We start from the raw sequence: 23,401 nt of genomic DNA, 5'->3' as shown, positions 1-23,401 counted from the left end.
TCTTTTTTCTTTCTTTTTTTTTTTTTTTAGCACCTTGTATTTGTCCACACCAATTCAATGCAGCTTTGCTGTGCCTTGGCCCTTAGAGCGCAGCAAAGGTGGCATGGGGAGGGGAGGGTGATGGCGGTGTCAGCCCTCGGTACCACATGTGCTCAACACACGCACACACGTAAACACGTGGCAAAGGCATGCCTGTCCCCATGTTGGGGCCACCCCATCGCACCAGTCCCCGTGCTGGCCTGGCTGTGGCTGCTGGCTGTGGCTGTGCCCGGGGGGAGAGGCACAGCAGGAATCGGGGGGCACCAGGCCTCCCTCCCCCCAGGTCTCATGAGCTGTGGGCCAGGGGAGTGGAGGTGAGGATGATGGGGGGGTTGGGTGGGATGGTCCTTACCTTGGGAGGATGGAGACCATCTAGGCAGAGCCCTGGCACCGCCATGGGACAGTCCCTTGCTTGGGTGGGATGCCGGACTTTCAGCTGGAGAAGACCCTGTGGTTCCAGCAGCATGGATTTGGGTCTGGCCCCAAGCTCCTGGTGAGGACAACGCGGGGCTGAGAGGTGGGGGGGTCAGAGAAACCCCTGCAGGCTTTCTGGGAGGGCAAACCACATGGCAGCGCTGAAATCGCCCTGCTGAGCATCCTCCTGCCCAGCCACCCTGAAAAGAGCATCTGAGCAGGTGGTGGACACAAGATGAAGTGGTTAAATATTAGGGATTAGAAGAGAAGTGGAGCACGAGGAGGAGGAAGGCAGCAGCCCACGGCTGCCCTGCCCCAGGTGGGACGTGAGCCCCTGCTGACCCAAGGCAGCGGCAACGGTGATACTCTTTGGCTTCAGGTCTATGGGAAGAGAAAATCCTGTGGGGCAAGGGCAGGAGATGGAGGGGCTGAGGACGATGGGGGCGCCGGGGTGCAGGCTGGCCCGACCCTCCCCAGGGAGGCATGGGCTACCCGGGGATGAGGGGGAGGTGTCACTTTTTGGCGGCAGTCATGAAGCTGTTCTCTATGCAGAGGACAATGAAGGTGTGCTGGCAGCTGCTGGCCACCTGCTCCAGCAGCTTGCCGGAGCCCAGTGAGGAAGCTTGGCCGGTGGCAGCATGCTCCTCCGTCCGCCATGTCTCACAGTAGCTCTCAGGCAAACGCCGGCCCTTGGCATCTGAGCCGTGCCAAATGCTCTTCTGTGGCCTGGAAAGGAGAAAGGTGGGGGGCTGCCACTGTCCCCACCACAATCCAGACCCCCATCTCCCCTCTTTCCCCATCACTCGATCCCACACTCACCATCCTGCATCCTGCAGGACATCCCGGCCATCGAAGGAGAGGATGCGGGTGCCAGCTCGCAGTGGGGCCTCATTGCCCGTGAAAAGGGCTTCCCAGTTACTGAAGAGCACTTCGTCCTGGTGCGGGGGTGGAAAAAGGGGTGTGCGTGTCAGCCCTCCATGCACCCCGAGAATATCACAGGAGCTCTGAGCCCTGGCAGCCCCCAGGAAGGGGATGCTCCACGGTCACTGCTGTGCAGATGGATGGGAGCTTTGGAATGCTTTGCATCCCTTGGAGCTTGCAGGGTGTTGGGAAGGGAACATGTATGTATATACCCGGAGGTTGACAATAGGCACGGTGGTGCGGTCGGCCCTGCGCACGATGCTGTAGAGGTCCTGCAGGCGGGAGGAGAGGAAGGCGCGGAAGGTGCCAGCCAGCCCAACCTGCCGGGCTTGCTGGAAGCACTGGAAGTCAGCACCCCGGATGCCACGCATGCTGCCACTCAGTGGGGCATTCAGGGCCACCAGGTGAAGCTGCCAAGAGGTGACAACAGGTCTTGAGGTACATGGCTTTGGTCACCATCATCACGTCCCCTTGGCTGGCACACGGCACTCACAGCAGGCTGGAAGTCCTGGTGCACGTGGGCAGCCACGGGGGCTGGATCTGGGCGGCGGTGGATGTAGTAGCTGTTGAGGAGCTCATGCTGGTGGTGGAGCAGGGGTTGCTCAGGCAGGCGGTGCTGGTTGGCCACCACCTCGTCCCTGTGCCAGGGTCGGGTGGTGGGTGGTGGGCTGTGGTTGCGAAGGGGATGCAGGGGTCCACGGGGCTGGAGCGGGGGCTGAGGGCCAGCATAGTGAACTCTGGGGGGCTTGTCATACACCTCATTGTCCTAAGGAGGGAGGGAGAGACAGGTTGAGGGTTGGTGCTGCGCTGGGCAGGGATGGGGCAGGTTGGGGATGGGGATCAGGATGGGGATGCGATGGATAGCGATGGGGAGCTATGGATGAAGACAGGGAGGGATGGATGGAGATGGGAATGGGGGACAGGGGACTCACCAGAGCCGAGCTGGGGATCAGGTTGTGCTCCTCCAGCTGCAAATACATGGCACATCAGATCCCAGTCACCCCCCCTCTCCTCTTCTTTGTGCAAGGATGGGAGGGATGCCTGAGCATCTCCAAAGGATGCCACTGAAACCCCAGTGTGGTGCTGCCTGCACCCCCTCAGTGTCGAGCAGTACAACCCAAGACAGGGCACCTCCTCTGCTTCCACCCCCTCCACTCACCAGCACCCGGCGGAAGCCCCCGCGCAGACGGACGTAGAGCTCTTGCCGGTCCGTCAGAAAGATGAGGCCTCCCTCGGGCAGCTCGTGGGCGGCACTCAGCATTGCCTGGTAGGTCGGCAGGGCGTGCAGCTGCGGGCACAGCCCGGCAGGCGGCTCAGGGCTCAGCTGGCCAGCCCGCAGGCAACCCCCTCCAGAGCCCCAACTCACCCCCAAGGACATGCCGCTGGTGCCTGGTGGTCCGGGGGGCCCTGGTGGTCCGGGGGGCCCAGGGATGCTGATAGCTGGTAGGAAGAAGGGTGAGATGGAGAGGTTTGCAGCACGGGTCACAGGAGGGATGCAGGGAGTGTAGAGAGGGATGCGGGGGGGTGCAGGGAGGGATGCAGGGGGCACAGGAACTCACCTTGTCTGTGGGGGCCTGGGAAGGAGGGTTGACCGGGGGGACCGGGAGGGCCAGGGGGGCCTTGCCGCCCCTCATACCCAATACCAGGGGGGCCCTGAGGTCCAGGAGGCCCTGGCGGCCCAACGATACTGTCCCCCTTGGGACCCTAGGCAGTGTGAGAGAGCATCCCTGGAGCAAAGCACCTGGGGATGCTGCCCCCACCACGTCCTCCTCACCCCGTGTGCCGTGGGGTACTCACCGGCAGCCCAGGGTAGCCCTGGGGCCCTGGAGGCCCTGGCAGCCCAGGGACACTGGGACCATAGAGTGGGGTACTGCCTGGCTCGCCCTTCTCACCCTTGGGACCTGGCTCCCCCTTGTCACCCTGCGGGACGGCACAGTTTTAGGGTGAGCAGCCAGGGGGCAACCCGGTACACCAAATCATGGCGGGTGCCAGCCCTGCAAGCTGCAGCCAGTGGGCAAAGGGCTTACCTGCAGGTTGGCACCAAAGTGACTCGGGTCGTAGGGGAAGTGGCCTGTGGAGAGAGAGAGGAGGGGAGAGGAAAGCCAGGATGGGCATGAGCCATCCCCTGACTGCCTCTGCCTGCGGGGACTGGTCACTCACCTGGGGGTCCTGGTGCTCCGGCATCACCTTTCTCTCCCTTTTGTCCTTGAAACTGGTGGAAACCTGTGGGGAGCAGCAGAAAGATGCCATCTCAGTGCTGCAGCATCTCAGCCTCAGCTCTAACAGAGGGGGTCTCTCCCCCCTGCCCCACCTTGCTGGGGGTCCCTTGGATTCCCAGGGGGCTAGGAAAGGGACACCCCCTTACCGGGGAAAGCTGGCAGCATGGGATGTCCAGAGTCACTGAAGGCCTGCAAAGATGCAAAGGAAGCAGTTGCAGAGACAGCAGCAGCCTTGGGGATGCCCCTCTTAATGTGATGCTGATGACAGCCTCACGTGCCAGCCCTAGTGAGGATGCCACTGGAGCATTCTCTGTCTCATCCAGCCAGGCAGGGTGCACTGGGGAGCCCGATCACCAGCCCTCAGCACCCCTGTCACAGTGACCAAGTTGTTACTCACATTGCTGCTGTCGTAGACTATGCTGCCAGGTGGCCCAGGGGGCCCTGGAGGCCCTGGGGGTCCTGGGGGACCCTGCAGGGGGAGAGAAGATGTGTCAGGGTCCTGCAAGTGGACAGTCCCTGTGGGGCAACACCAGGGCCATGCCCTGCCCCAGAGGGGCAACCAGTCCCTGAGAGAGGGAGGCATGTGGCCTTTCCCAAAGGGATTTATGTCCCCAGGGAGACACCTGGTGTGTGTCCCCCACTCTGCTGGGCCAGCAGCCCGTGGGGGTTGCCAGCAGTGCTCACCCGCAAGCCCAGCATGCTACCGACATCCGCGGGGTCACCCTTCTCACCCTTCAGCCCATTCATGCCAGGACGTCCCTGTGGATGAGCAGCAGATGAGCCTTGTCCCTGTCCCCCTGCCAACCCCAAGGTTGACCGGGGTGTCACCTCTGATGCCCCAGGTCACTTCCGACACCCCAGCATTGCCTTCAACACCCCAGCATCACCCTGCCCTTCAGAGACACGCTAGGGTTTGGGGATTCAGTGAGTGCAAGACATGCAAATGGAGTGGGGAGATGCAGTGGAGGAGGCGATGGCTGAGGGGACAAACAAACTGGGAGCAGGTCTTACGGGTCTGCCTGGAAAGCCAATCTCTCCCTTCATCCCTGCTCGTCCCTGGGGACCCTGGAGGGGAGAGAAGATGAGGATGAGGGTGCTCACAGCAGGGGCACCCCCGTCCCTCCCCATGGGATATGAGGAGGATGGTGATAGTGACTTACCGAGGGTCCCATTGGTCCCTGCAGCCCTGGCTCCCCCTGCAAACAGCAGAGAGAGAAATGGTGTCACCACCGTGACCATCTGACACCCATCACACGGGGACATGTCCCTGTTCCCACAGTGCACTCACCTTTTCTCCTTTCACCTTTGCAGTGACCACTGTCCCATCGGGGCTGATGATGACCCCGGGCTCCCCCTTCTCACCCTGCAAGAAAGGAGGAGGCACAGGAGATGCAGGGACCAGGCTCCCTCCCATGGTGGGGGTGGTGTCACCACCAGGACCCGGTGGCTCGGCAGGATGAGGGACCAGGAGTGTGACCACCCCACAGGGCAGAGGTGGCCTTGAGCAGTTACCTTCAACCCTGGGGACCCCTGGGGACCAGATGGCCCCTGATCTCCTTTCGGTCCCACTGGGCCCTGCAGGGAGGAGCACAGAGCCTGCATCAGCCCCGACCCACCAAAGGCAGACCCCAAACGCCCTTCCATCACCACCACCCTAGCACCACTGTGGCAAAGGACAGCAGGACCGGCAACCAGGGATTTCCCAAAAGTATGCCCGGAGCCTTCACGGGGGCCATCCCTGCAGTCTCCAGCCCTGCCACTGACTCACCGGGAAGCCGGCGCGACCCTGTCTGCCCTGTGGGAAGAAGCAGAGATGTTTGTAAGAGCAACCCCCTCCTTTCCAAGAAACCAGGTGCCCACCCGGCACTGCTGAGGGTTGGGTGTGGGTGGCAGCGGGGTACTTACCTCTGGACCAGGCAAAGCCACCAAAGACTTCTGGAAAAAGAGACAAAATGGGGTTTTCACCCTGGTCTTTGCTCTGAAGAGGTCAGAGTTCCCGGAGAGGTCTCCCTTGATCGCCCTGCATGATGGATGCTGGGCAGACCTCTTCCCTCCTCAATTTTAGCTCCCCTCAGCTGCATTGAAGCCAGGAGCCATCACTTACATCTTTACTTGAGACAGAGATGTCCTGTCCGGGGGGACCAGGTGGACCAGGGGGGCCAGGCAGCCCCACACCATCTTGGCCTCGCTCACCCTGGAAGATAAAAGCCATCAGCGCCCGGGGCCACCGCTGGCTGGTCCCCATTCCCAGCCTGCTGGTACCTACCTTTTCACCGGGACTGCCTCTGTCACCTTTGGGTCCCTGGAAGGAGGAGCAGACAGGGGTGAGCTTCCCGCTTGGCAGCACGTGTGGCTGGACCCTGGTTCACAAGCGGAGACTCCCTCCTGCCTGCGGCTCAGCAAAACCTTTCAGAGCCCCCCCACACCCCTCCCACCTGCAGGGTCCAGGCAGCGAGCGAGGGTGCAATGCTTTTGGGTGGGGGTGATGGCAAGCAGAGTGGCATGCTGATGAGGATGGGGTCCCAAGCAGCGTGGGCACCCTTAGCATGCAGTGAACTCAGTCCCAAAGCAGGGGAACAGCCTAAGCCACTGTGGAGGGGGAGGATTTTGGCTGCTGGGGACAGATTTTGGTGGCTGGGGATGGATTTTGGTTGCTGCAAGTGGCCCTGCAGCGAGCAAGGGTACTCTGCCTGGAGCGAGGGAGGAGCTTCTGGAAAGTAGGGGCTAATGCTCCTACCTGTGGTCCGGGGAAGCCCTCCAGGCCAGGGCGGCCATCCATGCCAGGCACACCAGCATCTCCCTGCAATGAGGTATGGGAAAGGGCAAGATGCAGCACAGAGCATCCTCCCGAGAGCCCCAGGTTGAGGAGCACAGGAGTCCTCCCCAGGATTCCATCAACTCCAAAGGCTCACACACAGCCTGACCTAACCTCTCAGCATTCTTACCTTTGGTCCTGGCAATCCAGGCTGCCCGGGGCTGCCAACCTCCCCCTGCAAGGAAAGAAGTGTCAGAGCAGGAACGTCCCCACGGGAAGCCTGTGGGCACCCTTCAAGGAGCCAAGCTCCTGCAGCTGGCTTTGGTAAAGGGCAAGGAAGGCATTTGAAGGGCTCCTCACCTTTATCCCCTGCAGTCCAGGCACCCCCTGCAAGCAACAAGACGGGGGCCATGAGCAAGGGGTGATGGCAGGAGACACAATGATGGGGGATGCCCTGGGGAGCCCAGGATGGAGAGGAGGGGAAGGAGCAAGAGCGGAGCTACCTGTGGTCCTTCGGGGCCAGGTGGTCCAGGGGAGCTGGCAGCAAACGGAAGCCCTGAGCCCTCCATGTCACCCTAGGGAGAGAAGAGGCTGAGCTGCATCTGCCCCCCGCTCCAATTTATCCCACTCCCCCATCGCAGGGGTGATTACTTACAAATCCAGCCTCGTAGCCCAGCCCCGGTGGTCCTGGGGGACCAGGGGGCCCTGGCTGCCCTCGGGGTCCAATGGGCCCAGGAAGGCCAGCTAACCCCATTTCTCCTGGGGCTCCTGCTGGTCCTGTTTCTCCCTTGCTGCCCTGAAAAGGGAACAAGAATCATAGAATCATAGAATAGTTTGGGTTGGAAAGAATCTTTAAAGGTCATCTAGTCCAACCTCCCCTGTCCCCTGTAACGAGCAGAGACATCTTCAACTAGATCAGGTTGCTCAGAGCCCATCCAACCTGACCTGGAATGTTTCCAGAAAAAAAAATGGGACAGATGGGACAAGGTGGGAACAGTCCCTGCCTTGAGTCTGCAAGTGGGAGGCAGTGCATGCCCTTCTGCATCCCCAAACCACCCCTTGGGACAGGGCATGGATGGTCCTGTCTCCAGGGCAGAGGGGCTTTGTGGGACAGGTCATCGCCCAGCTACGGCATCCCTTGTCCCAGATGTCCTCGCGTGGCCCAGCTCTCCATGTAATGTGCATGGTGGCCACCAGAGGCTCGTCTAAAACCATAAATGCGATATTAGGTTTTTTGCATGCCTTGCTGGCTGCAATGTGGCGGCAGCGCTCAGCGCAGAGCGGGGATGCTCACAGGCAGCCTTGTGCTTTGCAAGGTCTCTGAGCGGCAGGATCAGTCCTTATGGCCACTGTCACCCCATCTGCCCTCTCGAGGTTGGCAACATTAAGAAACTTTAACTCTTGAGGGTCTTGCCCCCAGCCCAGGCTGGGGTGGATGGGTCATACCAAGGGGCATTGTGGCCCCCGAGGAAGGGGAGAGTAATGGTGCATGTTGCAGCAGACCTTCACTTCCACGCTTGGGAATACGGGGCAGAAAGAAGCTCAAGCAGGCTGGCGGGAGAGTGATATGCAGAAAATGGGGTGTTTTCCAGTGGGGTGTGGGCACGCAAAACCCCCAGGAAACCCCTCTTCTGTGCCTCAAAACACCCCGCTCATCTTTCCTGCCCGCTTCCCAAGACAGCAGCACCTGGAGCAAAGCCAAGTGAGGGTGGCAGGAGCCTGGCGAGCATCTCAGGGGTGGTCAGCGGCTCCATGCACCCTCAAGCTGCAGCACTGCTCTGCTCCAGCAGGACCCCAAATACCAGCATCCCTCCCTTCCCACTCTGGTGCGAGGTGGCCTGCCATGGAGCACCCCTGCCTCCAGGCTACATTGCAAATGGGACTTCCTCCCCCCTGCAAGAAACCTGCCATGGGCACAGTACCTTGGGTCCTGGTGCGCCAGGGAGGCCAAGGTCACCCACATCACCCTAGGGAAGAAGAGGAAGGAGAAGAGAGTGTAAAGCTGCCCTGCTCCAGGAACAGGTTGATGCTTCTCAGAGGGAGCTGAGACCTCCCAGAGATGTGCCAATGATGCCAGCTGCTCTGTGGGGGAGCTGTGACATGCTTCTGGGGTACATGGGACACTCGCCTGCTCTCCTTTGGGCCCTGGCTGCCCAGGTGATCCGTCTCTTCCGGGAGGACCCTGAGGACCCTGCAAGACGACCAGGAGCTGACTCCAGCACGGGGAAACCCTGTGTGGCTGGTGGGCACTGAGACCCCCACCACCACAGGGGGCAGTTGCAGCCCCAACACCATGGGGTGGCCAAGGTGGGTCCCCTTGGCCACTCCATACACCTACCACTGGCCCTGAGGACCCAGGGGTCCCATCCCTGCCCGGCAGCCCTGGCAGTCCCTGCAGGTCTGTGCGGTTCATCCCAAACCGTCCCGGCTCACCTGGCAAACCGGGCACACCAGGTGGCCCTGGGGGACCAGGTGGCCCTCGTGGACCCTAGAAGAAAAAGAAGGGACAATAGCCGACCATGTCCTCTCTGCTTCCTGACAACCAGTGGGGATCCACACTCACCCGCAGGCTCTCCAGGTCACCGCCGAAGCCCGAGCCCTCCATGTCGATGAAGGTCTGGGGGAGAAGCGCAAGGGTGATGTAAGGAACCTATGCCCAGGGTTGGCATGCCGGTGGTGCGGGGATGCTGCCTGGGGGCTGGCAGTAGCATCCCGCTCCTCTGTGACCCCATGCCCCTCACTCAAATCCCTGTATCCCAGGGGCACCCACCAGCTTGTCAGGCTTGGATGACGGTCCTGGGGGTCCCGGGGGACCGGGTGGTCCAGGGGGTCCCCTTGGCCCTACGCCTGGGTCACCCTGGCACAGAGGAGAGAGTGTGGTTTGCAAGTGTAGCCCAGCCACTGGTGAGAGGAAGCGGGGCAGCAGCATGTGCCATCCCCCCCACACTCACACCAGCACTCACCTTCTCCCCCTTCAGACCAGGCTCCCCCGGCATCCCGGGGAACCCCTGGGGCCCCATATCGCCCTGCAAAGGGGAACGGTGGGGTGTCAGCAGGTGATGAGGCAAGGGGGTGACCAGCACCTATCACCCCCCACCACCACCACTTACAGGTTTGCCATCCTCGCCAGGATCACCCTAGGGATGGCAGAGAGGGGAGAGGTCAGTGTGCAGGCAGGCAGGAAAGCAGGCAGGGATGGGGAGAGAGGGGACACCCGAGGGGTGGGACTCACGGGCTCGCCATCCCTGCCAGGGGCTCCATCCTTCCCTGGTGGCCCTGGGGGACCTGTGACCTGCTCCACCACCGAGCCGTCAGAATGCCGTGAGAGGGTCCCGGGTGGGCCAGGGTTACCTGGCTCTCCTTTCTGGCCCTTGGAGCCAGGGTAGCCAAATCCGGCACTGCCCTGGAGAGGGGAGGGAGACGGGGAAGGGTAGCACATCCCCAGTGGTGGCAGCCCACGCAGGCATGGCTTTGCCCCCACTTTCCCACTGTTGCTCACCTTAACACCCAGTTCTCCTTTCTCCCCCTGTAGGACAGAAACAAAGAGGAGCGGGTGTCAAACGCGAACACATCAGTGGCATCCTCAGTCCCCTTTCTCACCCACCTTTTCACCCTTGACACTGCCCATCCCCACGATGCTGCCGGTCCCTGAGTCCCCTTTCAGGCCACGCTCGCCCTTCTCCCCTTTTTCACCTTTGGGGCCCGTGCCTGCAGGAAGGGAAAAGCGACCCGGTCGTGCTTGAGGAGGGCCACTCTGCCATGTCCCCATTGGGGTGCCCCGGAGCCAGTCAGCACAGCAGGGAAGGGGATACTGCTGCTGGCATTACCTCCCGTGGAGACCTGCAGTGTCTTCTCTGCTCTGGTCCTCTCAGCTTGCTGTGGGGAGCCTCCACTGCTCTTCAGCCCACCACCCGCTGCCACAGGAGGAGAGGTGACAGGGACAGCATCCACCAGCCCCGGAACACCCTGTGCCAACAATAAGGGGACACTGCGGTGTCGTTCACCTCCCGGTGCCCTCTCAAAAGGGGCAGGAGCCAGCACCGCATCAGGTATCCCAGGACCTCAACCATGGAGGGCACCCAGACCTCCTCATCCCTAAAATCTTGGAGTCCTGCCACTGAGTGCAACACCTGGGGGCACCAACTCACCCTGTCCTTCCCTGAGGGTTGGCGTCCACCTTCTGCCCCGCTGCCAAAATCGCCAGAGACCTGCATTTGCCCAGGGAGAAGGGGCAAAGGATGAGCCAGGAGCAGAGGGCAGCAGCCCCCCAGCCTGCCCCAGTCAGGCTGCCAGCGCTCACCTCCTCGGTGTCATCCTCCTCTTCCTCACACTGGCGCTCGGCCGCCCGTGGGTCCCCTTGCAGCTTCAAATCGGCAATCACCCCCTGGAAGGAAACCACACAGAGGGCTGCTACAGATGGATGGGTGCACAGATGGACGCGTGCCGTGGACAGACATGTGACACAAGCCACCCTGCGGCATGATGTGACCTGCCATGTCACTCAGCCACCATGTCCTGAAGTGCACCACGTACATCAGGCTCTTTCACCTGATGTAGAGAGTGCTGTCCACCTGAGCATCTATCCATAACTCGGCACAGAGAAGTTTCAACCTTGGAGTCCCAATGCCGAGCACCACCGGCATGGCTTGATAAGCCATGGAAAAAAGCCATGTGCCAGGTGGGCTGAGTGGAGGTAGTGGCCAGGATCCAGAAAGACAGACAGCAACGCTTTCACAGGGACCTTTTTTGGCTGTGCTCCTTGTTTCCCCTCTCCAGAGGGCTTCCCAGCTGCAGACAGCTTCTCTGCTCCAAGCAAGGGCTACTGGCAGGTCCCAGTCCACTGCAGCCCAGATTTTGTATTTCTTAGGATAATCCGCACTTCCTTACCATTTATTTGGGTTTTGCAAGCACTATGCACACCCAAACCACTTGCTTATACAAGAAACTGCCAAAAATTCCTTCCTAAGGATCCTGCCTTCAGACAAACCCCCACAGCCCAGCTACCTGCACTGCCTGGGCTGGCAGCATCCCCGTATCAACTGGGGAGGTGTGTGGGTACCAGCCTGAACCGTATGGCTCCCATGGCGAGCAGGGTCACCCGGCACATCTCAGACCCCTACCCAGGTCGCTGCTGGCACTGCACACAGAGGTGCTGCCAGGATGGGATGCTGCCCATCCCTCTGGTCCCTGCAGGAAGGTGCTGGGGACCATGCTGGAAAGCAAACTCGGAGAGGGCAGATACTTCCCACTCAGTGTCTCTTCTCTGGGCAAGACACCCAAAATAATATTTGGGCTCACTTGAAAGCACAGCACACCATGTCCAGGAAAGAGAGCAGCACTAAGGAAACACGATAGGTTTAAGAAAACAAGAATCAGGGGCAGTTGCAGTTCAGCCAGGCTGGCTATGACATTATAATATTATAAATATAATATAATATATTATATATTTTATATATTGTAATATAGCTATATAAAAATTAATATATTATAAATATATTAGATTTTTATATATATAATTTCAAAAACATAAATCACTCTCACAAGCAAATGCCCCCAGGTGGGTTGTGACCTCCTCCAGCTGCTTGGCCTTGTGACAGCCAGCTCTAACCCATCCCTCTCTTCCCCACTGGGCACCAGCAGCAAGCACAAGCTTCAATAAATGAAACACTCCAGCCTGGCCTTCCTGCTCCTGGGGCTTGCTGGAGGCATCGGAAATAATTCGGCTCCAGCCCTGAACCAAGGCAACCTCATGAGGATGGCTACAAGGGCCCTTTGCAGCCCGTTTGCCCCAATAGAGGGGGTAACAGCACCAAAGGTCCTATCGTGCATCCAGCTGCAATCAAATCCTCTTGCCAGACCCTGGATAAGACTCCATTTACAGTAACCCCCTTGATAGCTGCTGTCCCAGGGGCTTCTGCATTACCTGCAGGCTTTGCCCCTCCAGGTTTCATCCTATTGACACAAAAGTAACTCAGGAAGAAGCACAGATCCTGGATGAGACCCCTCCAGCTCCCTGTGAGCAGTTCATCTCGCAGCTTGACCAAGGGCCAGGTTTTAATCAGCTCCGTTTTAATGATGCCCCATTAGTTCCAGATAACACAAGTCAGGGCTGGTCAGCAATGGAAATACCACGAGGCAGTCAGATGCCAAGGAAACATCCAAGCCTGCGCCCCCCTCTCAGCCAGCTGAGGCAGTCAGCCTCCATCCCCTGATGGCAAGCTATTCCCTGCGGGAAAACCGGGGGCGGGCGGCAGGAGCGGGTGTTTGGCAAGCTCAGGAATATCACCTGCTAGAAAAGCAGGAGTGCTTCGCTCTACTCCAGGCTGTTGCTTTGCCTTCCAAATTGTGCCAAACCCTCTCCAGTTGGGGAGAGTTCCTCCACGGCCATGACCTGGCCCTCCGAGCACGCTCAAAAGCAAAAAGTTGCTCTTCAAGATCAAAACGTTGCTCATGAAACCTCAAGGGACCAACCCAAATCCCAGTGCAAACCAGTCTCTAGCCCATCAAACATTAACCCTTTTTCATGGGGGAGCTCTCCTGCCTGAAGCCATTTAACTAGGACTGCAGTAGAGGCTGCTCATTAGTCAAGATGATGTTTAAGCTCAGAAACGTGCTTTGCAAAGCTCCCCAGAAAAAGCATTGCTCCACTCGGCTGAGCCTCTGTTGCTGGGCAAACCACGCTCAACCCAGGAAAAAACCTGGCAGTGCAATCCTGAACTTTCCTCTTCTCAAGCACCGTGGGGGATTTCCATGTCAGCTGGGCATTTTCCGCACACTTTCCATAAACCTTATCTAGAACATGTCACGTTCAAATCATGGGCTGAGCTATCAACTTCTCTCCTTGCTCTCCAAAATCTTCCTGCAGATACTACCCAATGTCAGCCAACAAAGATATGCTTCAGCCCAAGCATTTTTTCCAGCTAAGAGAGACATTTTACCAGCCAAGACAGCTCCTCCACCAAAGGAGCTGGGTGTTTTTAGCAAGAGAACTTCGTGCATTTGTTGGAAAAGGTATGGGCAACGGTGGCTGCTGTAGCACAACCCCATTGCCTCCTGCCACCCCACCTTGATGGCTTTGCTTTGGTGAGACCCAAGACAATAAAGTTGGTGGCATCTCAAGTCACCTCTCCCCCCACCTCAAGTGTCTCCTTCCCCAGGGACACACACAGAGCATGGCCATTGGTTTGTCTTCTGGGCAAAGAGGTTGGTTCAACAGGCACAGGCTGGTGTCACGTCCTTCCAGCCTCATCCAGATTTCCTGGAGGTGCTCCTTGGGTTGACCCTTACCTGATATTTATCTGGGTCAGCCCCTCCAGCCTGAGCAACAAAGAGCCCGGAGCCATCTTCCAGCTCCATCTCATCCGGGGAGCGCTCAAAGCGGACCCGTTCGTGCTCCTCGCAGTCCAGGTAGAGAACAACTTCATCCTCCTCCACGCTGATGGCGAAGCGTGTCCACTGGTTGAGCAAGGTGGGCACAGTGAAGGTGGCTGCTGCATATGAGCTTGGTGAGCCCGGCTCTGTGTAGTAGAAGATGATCTGCTGCTTGCCTGCCCGCAGCTCTGAGAGCTTGATGCCCACATAGATGATGCTCTGTGAGGAGTCTGTGATGGCAAAGAGCACGCCGGCCCTGGGTGTGGTGGGCTGGATGTGGAACAGGATGGAAAAGTCCCGGTAGAAAGGGCTTGGCAGGTGGTACCGGGCCACCTGGCCTGTGTTGGCATTGGGACCGAAGACGTATCCAGGATTGTTGTCAGGGCCATAAATTTTGAGGATCTCCTCTGGTGGGGGGTCTCCAATCAGCTCTAAGAGGCTGACCTCGGTGCTCAGGTTCTCTGCAAGAGGAAGGGAAAGGGGATGGTCACAACCAGCCTGGTGAGGATAGTCACCCTCAGCAAGACGCCTTGGGGGGATACCACTGGCCATGCCTCCCCCAAACACCACTTTTCAGCAGCTCACTCTGCTCACCCTCCCCTGGGCCTGGAATTTTCCTTCAGACTGCAGGATGGCCAAGGCAGCAATGCTCCTTGAGTTGCTCCCACCGCACAGTTAGGATGCAGCTCCCAAAAATGCCACCCATTCCCTGTTGCTGGCCCTCTGACTGTGACCAGGATATCCCTGAGATGGGATAAAACCAAAGAGATCTTGCCCATGACAGCAACATGCCCGTGCAGGCAGCAGGGGATGCTGCCGGAGTACAGGGATGCTGAACAATCACAGAGCCACAAGGAAGTGTTTTGCATCCATACCCGCTCCAGGGTCATGATGATCCCCCGTTTCATCCTGGGACAAGCTAATGGGGTCACCCCAGCGGGGAATAAATCAGAGCCATTCTCTTGCAACACCCTGGGAATGGGGCTCGAGCCAGCACGCCCCATCAGCTTCCCAGATGATCTCGCCTTCTTTCCCAACTCCTTTTACTCAAGGCGTTTGGGGAAGTTCTGCTCGGGACAGTCTCTCCTACCCGACGCAGCTGAACATCTGGCTGGGGCGAGCCGGCCCTCTGTACGCCACCTCCCGTTGTTTTGGCAGCCGGCACATCCTCATCGCCCACACACCGGGCGCGCTGGATTCCTCCCCTCCTATGTCAACTGCTCGGGCGGCCGCCAACTCTATGGGATTGAGCATGCCGGGTGCTTTTTAACTCCATGTTTTCCAGGAGTGTGGAAACCCAATCACCTCGGCTCCAAAATGGATGAGGCCTCCACACCAGGAACGGATGCTTGGTGCCAATTTCGGCCCCATTCCAAGTCAGGAGCAGGATTTGAGGCAATTCCATGTCCCAAACTCCATCCCTGGTGTTCCACGTGAGCAATGGGGGGTTATCAGAGGTTTGTTGAGCCGGTGAGGACCAGCCAGGAACCTCCACCCTGCTCTAGAGCAAGACATTGTCCTCCAGAGCTCTTAAAAAAAAAAAAAAAAAGAAATCAGCTCAGCCTTGCCCAGCCTGGAAAGAAAACACGTCTCTTGGGATGACGGGAGGAGATGAAAACCTGGGTGCCTCTTCCAAAGTCTGGAGGTGCCTGTGCATTCCAGCCTCCCTCCACTGCTGAACTCCAATGCTAGCACCAGCCCCACAACAGGACCCAGGCAGCAGGGATGTTACAAGTATCACTGATTAAAGGTGGGGGCGAGTTTTCTCTCTGCCAGACCCCAGACCCACTGATCCTCTCCTGAGCCTGCTGCTCTGAAATTACTCTGTGCCCACCCTGCTCCCTCAAGCCCCCAGTCCCTCACAAGCTTGGCACCCCAAAACTGAACACCTGAGGGAGGAAACCTCCCTCCCGGTCCTGCACCAGCCCTAGCCCCCTTATCTGCCCTGCAGCATGGCTGGGCTTCCCCATAGGGCATCCCCAGCCCAATCGGAGGGGAAGGACTCAGCCTCTGCCTTGCTGGCCATGAGGACCTCTGAATCCTGGAGCCCAGCATCCTTTTGAGACCAGCATCCTTTTGTGCCCAGATGTGCACAGCCCTAAACCAAACATGATGGGGCAAATGAGTGCGCAGGGCTCCCCCGGACCTGCAGTGAGTCCCAGCCTGGCACCCACCCTTGAGACACCCCATGCTCAAGGCACCCCACAAGCCTGCTTCCACTGTCCCATCCCCAGCTGAGCCATCCCCAGCCGCGCCAGCCACCCTGGAGCAGCCAGCTGTGGCCAAGCCAACGAGGAACACCAGGACGCAGGGGTGGAGCTTATCTTGGACTGGAGGAAGCCAAATTCACAGTAGCTTTAAGGGAAGAGGAAACCAGAGCTTCCTCCTGGGGGTCTGCACGGGTGTAAGAGCTGGTGCTGCAGTTTCTGCAGCCAGACAAGCCGTTGTCTGCCCCTGGGGCTCGGGATGACGAGGGACAGGCTGAAAGAGGCTTTTGTTAGCAATGCAGTTTTCAACCACTCTCCTTGGCGTTTCAGCCAGCTCTGGGATCCTCCCTCCTCTCCAGACATGCCACTCGCCCCCCAGGCCCGGGGTGGGAGCTGGATGTTGGCGCTTCCCAAAGCAAACGGAGACACATCTTTACCCTACGCAACACGCAGAGGCCAGGGCTGCGAGGCTGCCTGGGGAGCTGGAGGGGTAACAAACGGCTGCTCCCCTGCAAAAGCCAAGTGCCCCTTACCAACCCCAAACCTTTCAGGCCATGCCTGCTTTTTCCAAAGGGCACCCAGAACCCAGATATCGCACCCCCTCCTCCCTGTGGCAAACTGGCAGCACCCACTATGGAGAATGGAGAGCCAGGGATGGCCGGCGCTGCAGTGGTTTTGGGATGAGTGTGCTGGCACAGGATGGCTGCGGGGATGCCTCTGGCCACAGCGACCCAGCCATTTGCTCCCGTTGCCATTGGAAAGGCCCCAGAGATGCTCCAAGGCTCCAAGCCACCTTCCCGCTCTGCAATGACCTTCCTAGCTGGCCTGATCCGGGGCTGCCTGCATGGCCGCGTGCATCCCATCCCAGCACGCAGGAGCATCTCAAGTCACTCCATGGGGTGCACCACAGTCCCCATGTCCCCCACCCCTTCCCGACACTGCCCTTTTGGGAACGTGCAGCTCCCCCTGAGCATCCCTGTGATCCCCTATGAACCCCCCCGGGGTCCAATGGCAAACAGAGCTGCTTTGACACCGAGGGGACCATGTGTGTGACCCTTGTCTGCTGGCGCCCCCACTGAATCACCCCTCTGACGGCAGCCAGCGTCTTGCTGCTCCTGGTTGGCAGCCCCAGGCCATCACCCGAGGGCGCAGGGGGCCAGTGTGGGAACACAGCCTCATTCAGAGAGCTTGGCATGGGGAGCGACAAGCACCCACTCCTGCTTTCATCCCAAACTGTGTTCTTGCTCTTACACCCCCATCTGCATTTCTCCAAGCACCATTCCGCCCCCCCCAGCTCTCTTCCTTTCATCCCCCCTGCCAAAGAGGCACATATCAGGCTGACATACAGAAGGGTCACAGTCACCAATGCTGAAGCCAGAGGCGACATAACCTCTCCCACCTGCCAAGCAGGGAGGAATCAAACATTAGCTGTTAGGTAAATCATTAACCCTAAGGCAAAGGGCCTCTCTGGGAGAGGGGAGCGTGCAGGCACGGTTGTGGGTCACCTTGAAGCTTCCTCACTGCCATGGCCCCAGATGCTGCTGTGGTTGGGTGGCTGTGAGGTCCTGGTCCTTCTCCTGTCCCCGTGGGGAGCTGCCAGCTATGCAAGCGCCCCACTCCCAGGATGGACACGCCAAAGCTCTTTCCTGTGCACTGTAGCACCTGCAAACCGGCCCTGAATGCCAGCACGATGCACTCGGCAACTATCTCTTGTTCTGGCCACCAGGACAGAATCATAGAATCACAGAATCACATGGGGTTGGAAGGGACCTCTGGAGATCATCTAGTCCAACCCCCTGCCAAAGCAGGTCCACCCAGAGCAGGTTGCATAGGAACGGGTCCAGGCGGGGTCTGAATGTCTCCAGAGAAGGAGACTCCACCACCTCCCTGGGCAGCCTCTTCCAGGGCTCTGCCACCCTCAAAGTGAAGAAATTCCTCCTCATGTTCAGGTGGAACTTCTTCTATTCAAGTTTGTGCCCATTTCCTCTTGTCCTGTCCCTGGGCACCACTGAAAAAAGACTGGCCCCATCCTCTTGACACCCTCCCTTTAAGTATTTATAGGCATTGATCAGATCCCCCCTTAGTCTTCTCTTCTCCAGACTAAAAAGACCCAAGTCCCTCAGCCTCTCCTCATAAGAGAGATGCTTCAGGCCCCTCATCATCTTTGTAGCCCTCTGCTGTACCCTCTCCAGCAGTTCCCTGTCTTTCTTGTACCGGGGAGCCCAGAACTGGACCCAGTGCTCCAGATGGGGCCTGGCCACCGTGTTTCACTGAGGGTGGAACGTTCTGAGAAGGGGATGGTGGTGCTCAGCCTTGAAGAGAGAGTCAAAGCCTGCTGGTAGTCCCTGTTTGAAGAAGCTGAGGCTGGATGGAAAGCGATTTTGGAAGCAGCCCCTCATGGGGACAACAAGTGTCACTTGGTGCCTAAAAACCTGGGGGAGTTTGGGGAGGGGAGACACACAGAAACACAGGGACATTCAGCCAGCCACATTACCTGCAGAAGCATTAATAAAGACACAAGAATACCCTTCGTCCTCCTCAGGGAGAGCATCACAAGGCAGAGGCAGGTGCCCACCGGCCAAGTGCATCCAACACAGATCTCTGACGGCCTCGCAGAAGCCCTGGCACGGCGGGGGGGTTACAGGGACCAAGGCACTACACCCGGGGAGCAGGAGCAAGCAGAGAAACCACTCCACGTAGCGATGGCACTGCGATTCAAGCAGCCCCTCCCACTCATGCAAAGCTGCCCAAATTTCCGCCTCGCTGCCGTGGCGGAGGTAATTCGGTAACCTGAAATGTTTGGTGCCCAGCACGCTGCAGAAGGACAGGCGGGTCGGGACGGGCAGGCACCGGCCGGCTGGCAGCATCAGTCCGGGTAAGAAGGATACGAGCCCCGTGCCACTACTACTGTAGAGTCGTGTAGCAGCAGTTAGTAAATCAAACTTAAGAGGACCGGAGTTATCGGCAAAAGGAGGATCCACACTGTTAGCTGCTCTCCTGTTGGGCAAAGGAGGGCTCCAGCTCCCATTCTTGTCGGCCAGCCCCAGCCCCCAGCGGCCGGTGCTGTGCCGTGGGTTCGGTGAGGCGGGTGATGCTCCGTGGCTGTGTTGGGGCGGTGGCACCGTGGGGTCCCGGGGTGGCACTGCCTGCTTATGGGTCCTGTCACCTGGTGAGAAAGGAAAAGGGGCACTACCTGGCCGAGGGCCTGCCGGTCTCTGCAAGGACTCCTGTGTCCTCATTGCTGCGGGGGTCCCTGTCCCCAGGAGCGGCAGATCCTCGGTGTCCCCCATCCCCAGGAGTTGCAGGTCCTTGGTGGTCCCTGTCCCCAGGAACTGCGGGTCCTTGGTGGAGCTGCTGGCCGCATCCTGGCCAGGGGCAGGTGACATACTGCGGGGAGGAGCGATGCTTGGCCATGCTGTGCTCTCCACCAGCCCCGTGGCATTCCCATCCCGCTGCTTGCTGGTTTTGGCCACGGTCCCCTCGCCTGCAGGTGCTGCTGTGCTGGGATCCGGCTCCTGGCGCTGTGGGGTGGTGACATCCTCCACCACCTGGACACCCCATGTCCCTGGGGACGTGCTTTGGGTGGAAGCTGCCGCAGAGGTGAGCGGCTCCAGCACTGTGGTTCCCACGCCCGATGCTGCTGGGCTTCCCATGGTCTTCGTGCTGCCCCAAATCCAGTCCAGGAGCTGCATTTCGGAGGAGGAGAAGCAGCAAGCCAGGAGGAGCAGAAACTCCAAACGAAGTGAAACGGGGGCCATCGGGAAGGAAAAACTAGCCCCGTGAAACAGAGAGGCCAGAGGAAGGAAAGAAGGAAAGAGGCAGGAGTTTTGCCCGGGGCCAGGCTCCCGGAGCACTCACATCAGGCTCTCCTCCCCAGCTCCGGCGCACGACCCTTCAACAGCCGGGGAGCGGGAGGAGTGGCCGTGCTGCCGGCCCTGCCAAACCCTCCTCTCCCCAGCGCCAGCCTCCCTGCACCTGGCACGGCCCCCCGGGGACCCTGCCGCCCTGCTGGGAACCCATCTGAGCCCCCCAAAACCTCTGGGAGCTGAGCCAGCCCTCTGACAAACCCTGTTCTAGCTGCTGCTGCCAGCTTTTTAACTCCTTACTGCCCAGAAAATCCTAAATCCTCTCTCCTTGGCTCTGGTTAAACTGCCAGCATCGGGAGCCGTACACGAGGGGGCTGTGAATGATACGATCCCCACGGATGCCCAGGTTTGGTGGGACACAGAGGTGTCCTCCACTACAGATCTCAGAAAAGGTTATAACAGAATCACATAACCCCAGAGTAAAACTGAATGAGGAAGGAAAAAAATCCCAGAAAACATTTCCAAGATTTCCACTGGTTGGAAACACAAGTCCCAGAAGTCAAGCGCTTTTGAGCAGCTTTCCCAGCTTGGTTACATGGCCAGGACCCCCCAGGTGCTGTTGCAAGACAGTGAGGGGAGCGTTCGTGATCCTCCCACCACTGCCACGAGCATCACACACCAGCAGCATCTGGAAGTCAGGAGGTCTGAGCAATCGTACCCCAAGTACTTGCATTTTACTGAAGCCTGGGATGAAAATCTCCCCTGGGCAGCACCAGTGTTTTCTCTTGTCCCACAAATTCAGTCACTCTGCTCCCCAGCTTAAAAACATCACCCAAAATCCACTTATCTGGCCCATTTCCGGACCTCAAAGGTGTCCAACTCTGGAGACGACAATCCCTCATCCATAGGAACCACCAAGTCCCCAGGCCCTGTTGGGATGCAGCACACCTGTGGACCACACCACCACACTGCTCTTGCCATGACATGGGGCAAGTCACCTTTGTGGCTCAAAAAGTGTCCCCGAGAAGGGACATTGATGGGTAAATGCCAATTTCAGCTCCCCCTAGCCAGGGTGCTACATGGCCAGGAAAGCTGCAGTCTGTGGTAATGTGTTCCTGTAACGCGGAGTGTGAAGGGATGCAACTCTCCTAATGCTCCAGTTTTAAAACATTCAGGAAAAACACTGAAACAAATGCTCTGATGTCTATTTTACTTTACGCAACGCTTCCCATGCAACTTTTTAAGCGAAATGGGTGAGTTTTCCCCTTAAAATGGCAGCTGGCATGGCAAGGATGCTATTGCTAATAGGCTTGCTCCACGACTGATGCTGTTAGGGGTGCGTGCTGCGGAACAGCCCATGACTAATCAAACGCAGGACATGTTTTTGTCCGTATGTCAGATTTTCCATACAGCCCCCCAGAAGCTCACGTACTCCCATCAACCTGACGAAAGGAGCCAGCCTGCCAACCCACCCCAGCGTGTTCGGACGGAACCCCACTGCTCCTGCCTCTGCTCCCCTGGGGCAAGGGTGCGGTGTCCGGCCGCTCTCCCTGTGTCCTCAGCGTGTCCAACAGAAATGCCGGTGACTGCTGCTCCTCTCCCACTGGTGGGGAGGACAGACAGAAAAGCTCAGTGTTCCCACGGCCTCTCCCCTGAATTGGGGGGGAGATAAGTGGGGTGGGTGCCAGCCTGCAGCGGGGATACGATCCAAGCCCCCCAGAGCCACGCAGCATCCCCAAGGCAGCTCCCAGAGCCAGGGCGCAGCATCATGAGCCCCAATGAGCCTCCTTGTCTCAGGCAGGAGGATTTCAGGAGTGGCACCGTGCTAGGGTGCCCCAGGCATGTGCAGACACAATGTCCAGCCAGAAAAAATCCCATTTCTCCCTTCTGCTGGGATTAGGCAGCTCATGATAGCAGAGCAGAGCAAAGCAGCAATCCCGCAGGACCTCCCTACATGCAGGGCCGCTGCCGCCAGCCCTCATTAAGTCAATGATCTTTGTTTCACTGCACGCCTCCATGCCAGCAGCTCCCGGGGAAGGAGCCAGGGCTGGGGCATCCCAAAATAAGGGACCCAGCATTTCCAAAACAAGCATTTGGAGGGTGACTCAATGGCACAGGTGGCACTAGAGCATCCCAACCCAGAGTGCTCAGCACTGCCACCAACCAAGCAGCAAGGAAGGCAAGGACAGGGAACGTACCAGACGGTGAAGTATTTTAGAGAAGTATTTCCCCAAAGAGAAGCCGTGGCAGCTGGCTTGCTGGCAGAGCAGGGGTAGGCCCTTGTTTTAGCATCCCATAGGCTAAGGGCTCCAAAAAGCACTTTGCATGCTCCAGGGAATGCTGCTGGAAGCTCATCATGACTTTGCACTTCTTTAAAAGCAAAACTGCACCTTCAATCTGGTCCCAATTCCCTCCTGAACAGGCTGGCTGTGTCTTCCCACTGCTGTCCAGCACCTGCTGGTCCCACAGGAAAAGGGGGATAAGGCTACCCTGTTCAATGTGAGCTTAGTCTTGTCCCACAAGAAAAAGGGAGGAGGGAAAAGAGAAGGGGAGAAAAAATAACAGAAAGAGAGAGAGAAGAGAGAGAATGCAAGAAAGGGAAAGAGGAAAGGACAAGAGAGAAGAGGGAAGAGAGGGAAGAGAGAGGGAAGGAAAGGGAAAGGAAAGGGAGAGAGGAGAGAATGAAGAGAGAGAGAGGGAAGTGAGAGGGAAGAGAGAAAGGGAAGTGAGGGAAGAGGGGAAAGTGGGAGGAAAGTGGGAAGAAAGAGAGAGAAGAGAGTGCAAGAAAGGGAGAGAGGAAAAGAGAAAAGAGGAGAAAAAAGAAGAGAGGGAAGGGGATGAAAAAAAGAGAGGGAAAAAAAGAGAGGGGAAAATCCCCAAGCCAACAAGAAAAAAAAAAAAAAAAAGATAAAACAAAGCCTGTCACCCAGGTTTCAGACCTGCAGCATCCCATAGGTGGTTAAAGAATAATGTTATTCTTCAGGGGCCAAAGTGGGGCTGAGCAAGCAGGTTTCAAGCAACTCGGCGATGCGTGTCCCGGTGCCATGGGAGCAGCCCGTGACAGTGGCTGGAGAGAGCAAACCTGGCCATGAATCCACCAGCAGCTTGGTCCGCATGCCCATCCCTGTGTCCTGAGCTCTCACCTGAGGTTGCTGTCCCTGCTGCATTTTGAGAGTGGACGGGGAACCTGCCCAAGCCAGGTTCACCCAAGCTCAGCAACACCCCCTCACCCTCCACAGTCCAAGGCTCGACCCTCAGCAAGAGCCGAGCAGGCAGAGACAGACAGACGGACGGACAGCAGAGGGAGCCTCAGGCTGAGCAGAGCGCGGAGGCATCCTCGGGAGACACATTTTGCTGCACCCGATCAGGGATGACAACCCACCCCGGTTACACCAGGGACCCCTCCTATCCCAGTCTCCCCGACCACAAGGTCAGAGGCCACCAAGGTCCCAGGCGGGGACCGGCAGCGGTTTGTGCAGGATGCAGCCAGACAGAGTGCAGGCAGGGAGATGCTATCTCCCATCACCTGTGGCTTCCTTCCCCCCCCCGCTCACATCTCGAGGGAAGGTCTCCACAAGCCAGCGTGGAACCCCGGGTGCGAGACATCCTAGGTGAGAAGCCTTGAGCCCCAAAAATTAAGAACAGCTGCAGAAAGGGCTTTAATGCCGA

At 58.5% G+C, this 23,401-nt stretch overlaps 1 protein-coding gene across 1 annotated transcript; it reads right to left on the bottom strand.

Moving 5' to 3' along the window:
• Positions 1 to 28: 28 nt before the first annotated feature.
• Positions 29 to 19,702, bottom strand: COL18A1 (collagen type XVIII alpha 1 chain). Its single transcript, XM_074144701.1, has 42 exons — positions 18,421 to 19,702; positions 13,636 to 14,180; positions 10,649 to 10,732; positions 10,497 to 10,556; positions 10,176 to 10,314; positions 9,953 to 10,056; positions 9,848 to 9,874; positions 9,581 to 9,751; positions 9,459 to 9,485; positions 9,312 to 9,374; positions 9,119 to 9,205; positions 8,912 to 8,965; positions 8,690 to 8,836; positions 8,477 to 8,539; positions 8,271 to 8,315; positions 7,004 to 7,144; positions 6,852 to 6,923; positions 6,709 to 6,735; positions 6,539 to 6,583; positions 6,331 to 6,393; positions 5,860 to 5,895; positions 5,698 to 5,787; positions 5,499 to 5,528; positions 5,362 to 5,388; positions 5,106 to 5,168; positions 4,882 to 4,956; positions 4,754 to 4,789; positions 4,605 to 4,658; positions 4,278 to 4,352; positions 3,991 to 4,062; positions 3,740 to 3,782; positions 3,535 to 3,597; positions 3,402 to 3,445; positions 3,172 to 3,294; positions 2,934 to 3,078; positions 2,741 to 2,814; positions 2,534 to 2,662; positions 2,307 to 2,342; positions 1,868 to 2,140; positions 1,587 to 1,784; positions 1,273 to 1,388; positions 29 to 1,179 (listed from the first exon to the last, which is right to left on the bottom strand). Exons 1-42 carry the CDS (start codon positions 19,682 to 19,684, stop codon positions 966 to 968), a joined length of 5,244 nt encoding a protein of 1,747 aa, XP_074000802.1. The 5' UTR covers positions 19,685 to 19,702; the 3' UTR covers positions 29 to 965.
• Between the last annotated feature and the right edge of the window lie 3,699 nt (positions 19,703 to 23,401).

The sequence above is a fragment of the Numenius arquata genome, chromosome 3 (genome assembly GCF_964106895.1).
Source record: "Numenius arquata chromosome 3, bNumArq3.hap1.1, whole genome shotgun sequence".
Lineage (NCBI taxonomy): Eukaryota > Metazoa > Chordata > Aves > Charadriiformes > Scolopacidae > Numenius > Numenius arquata.
This window is presented reverse-complemented; position numbering and strand designations above follow the sequence as displayed.

Coding starts and splice junctions, on each gene's coding strand:
- COL18A1 (XM_074144701.1), bottom strand. CDS start 19,684: ATGGCCCCCGTTTCACTTCGTTTGGAGTTTCTGCTCCTCCTGGCTTGC. Junction 4,353..4,604: donor TTGGCTTTCCAGGCAGACCC/GTAAGACCTGCT, acceptor GCTCATCCACAG/GGACGTCCTGGCATGAATGG. Junction 2,663..2,740: donor CCAGCGGCATGTCCTTGGGG/GTGAGTTGGGGC, acceptor CTGTGCCCGCAG/CTGCACGCCCTGCCGACCTA.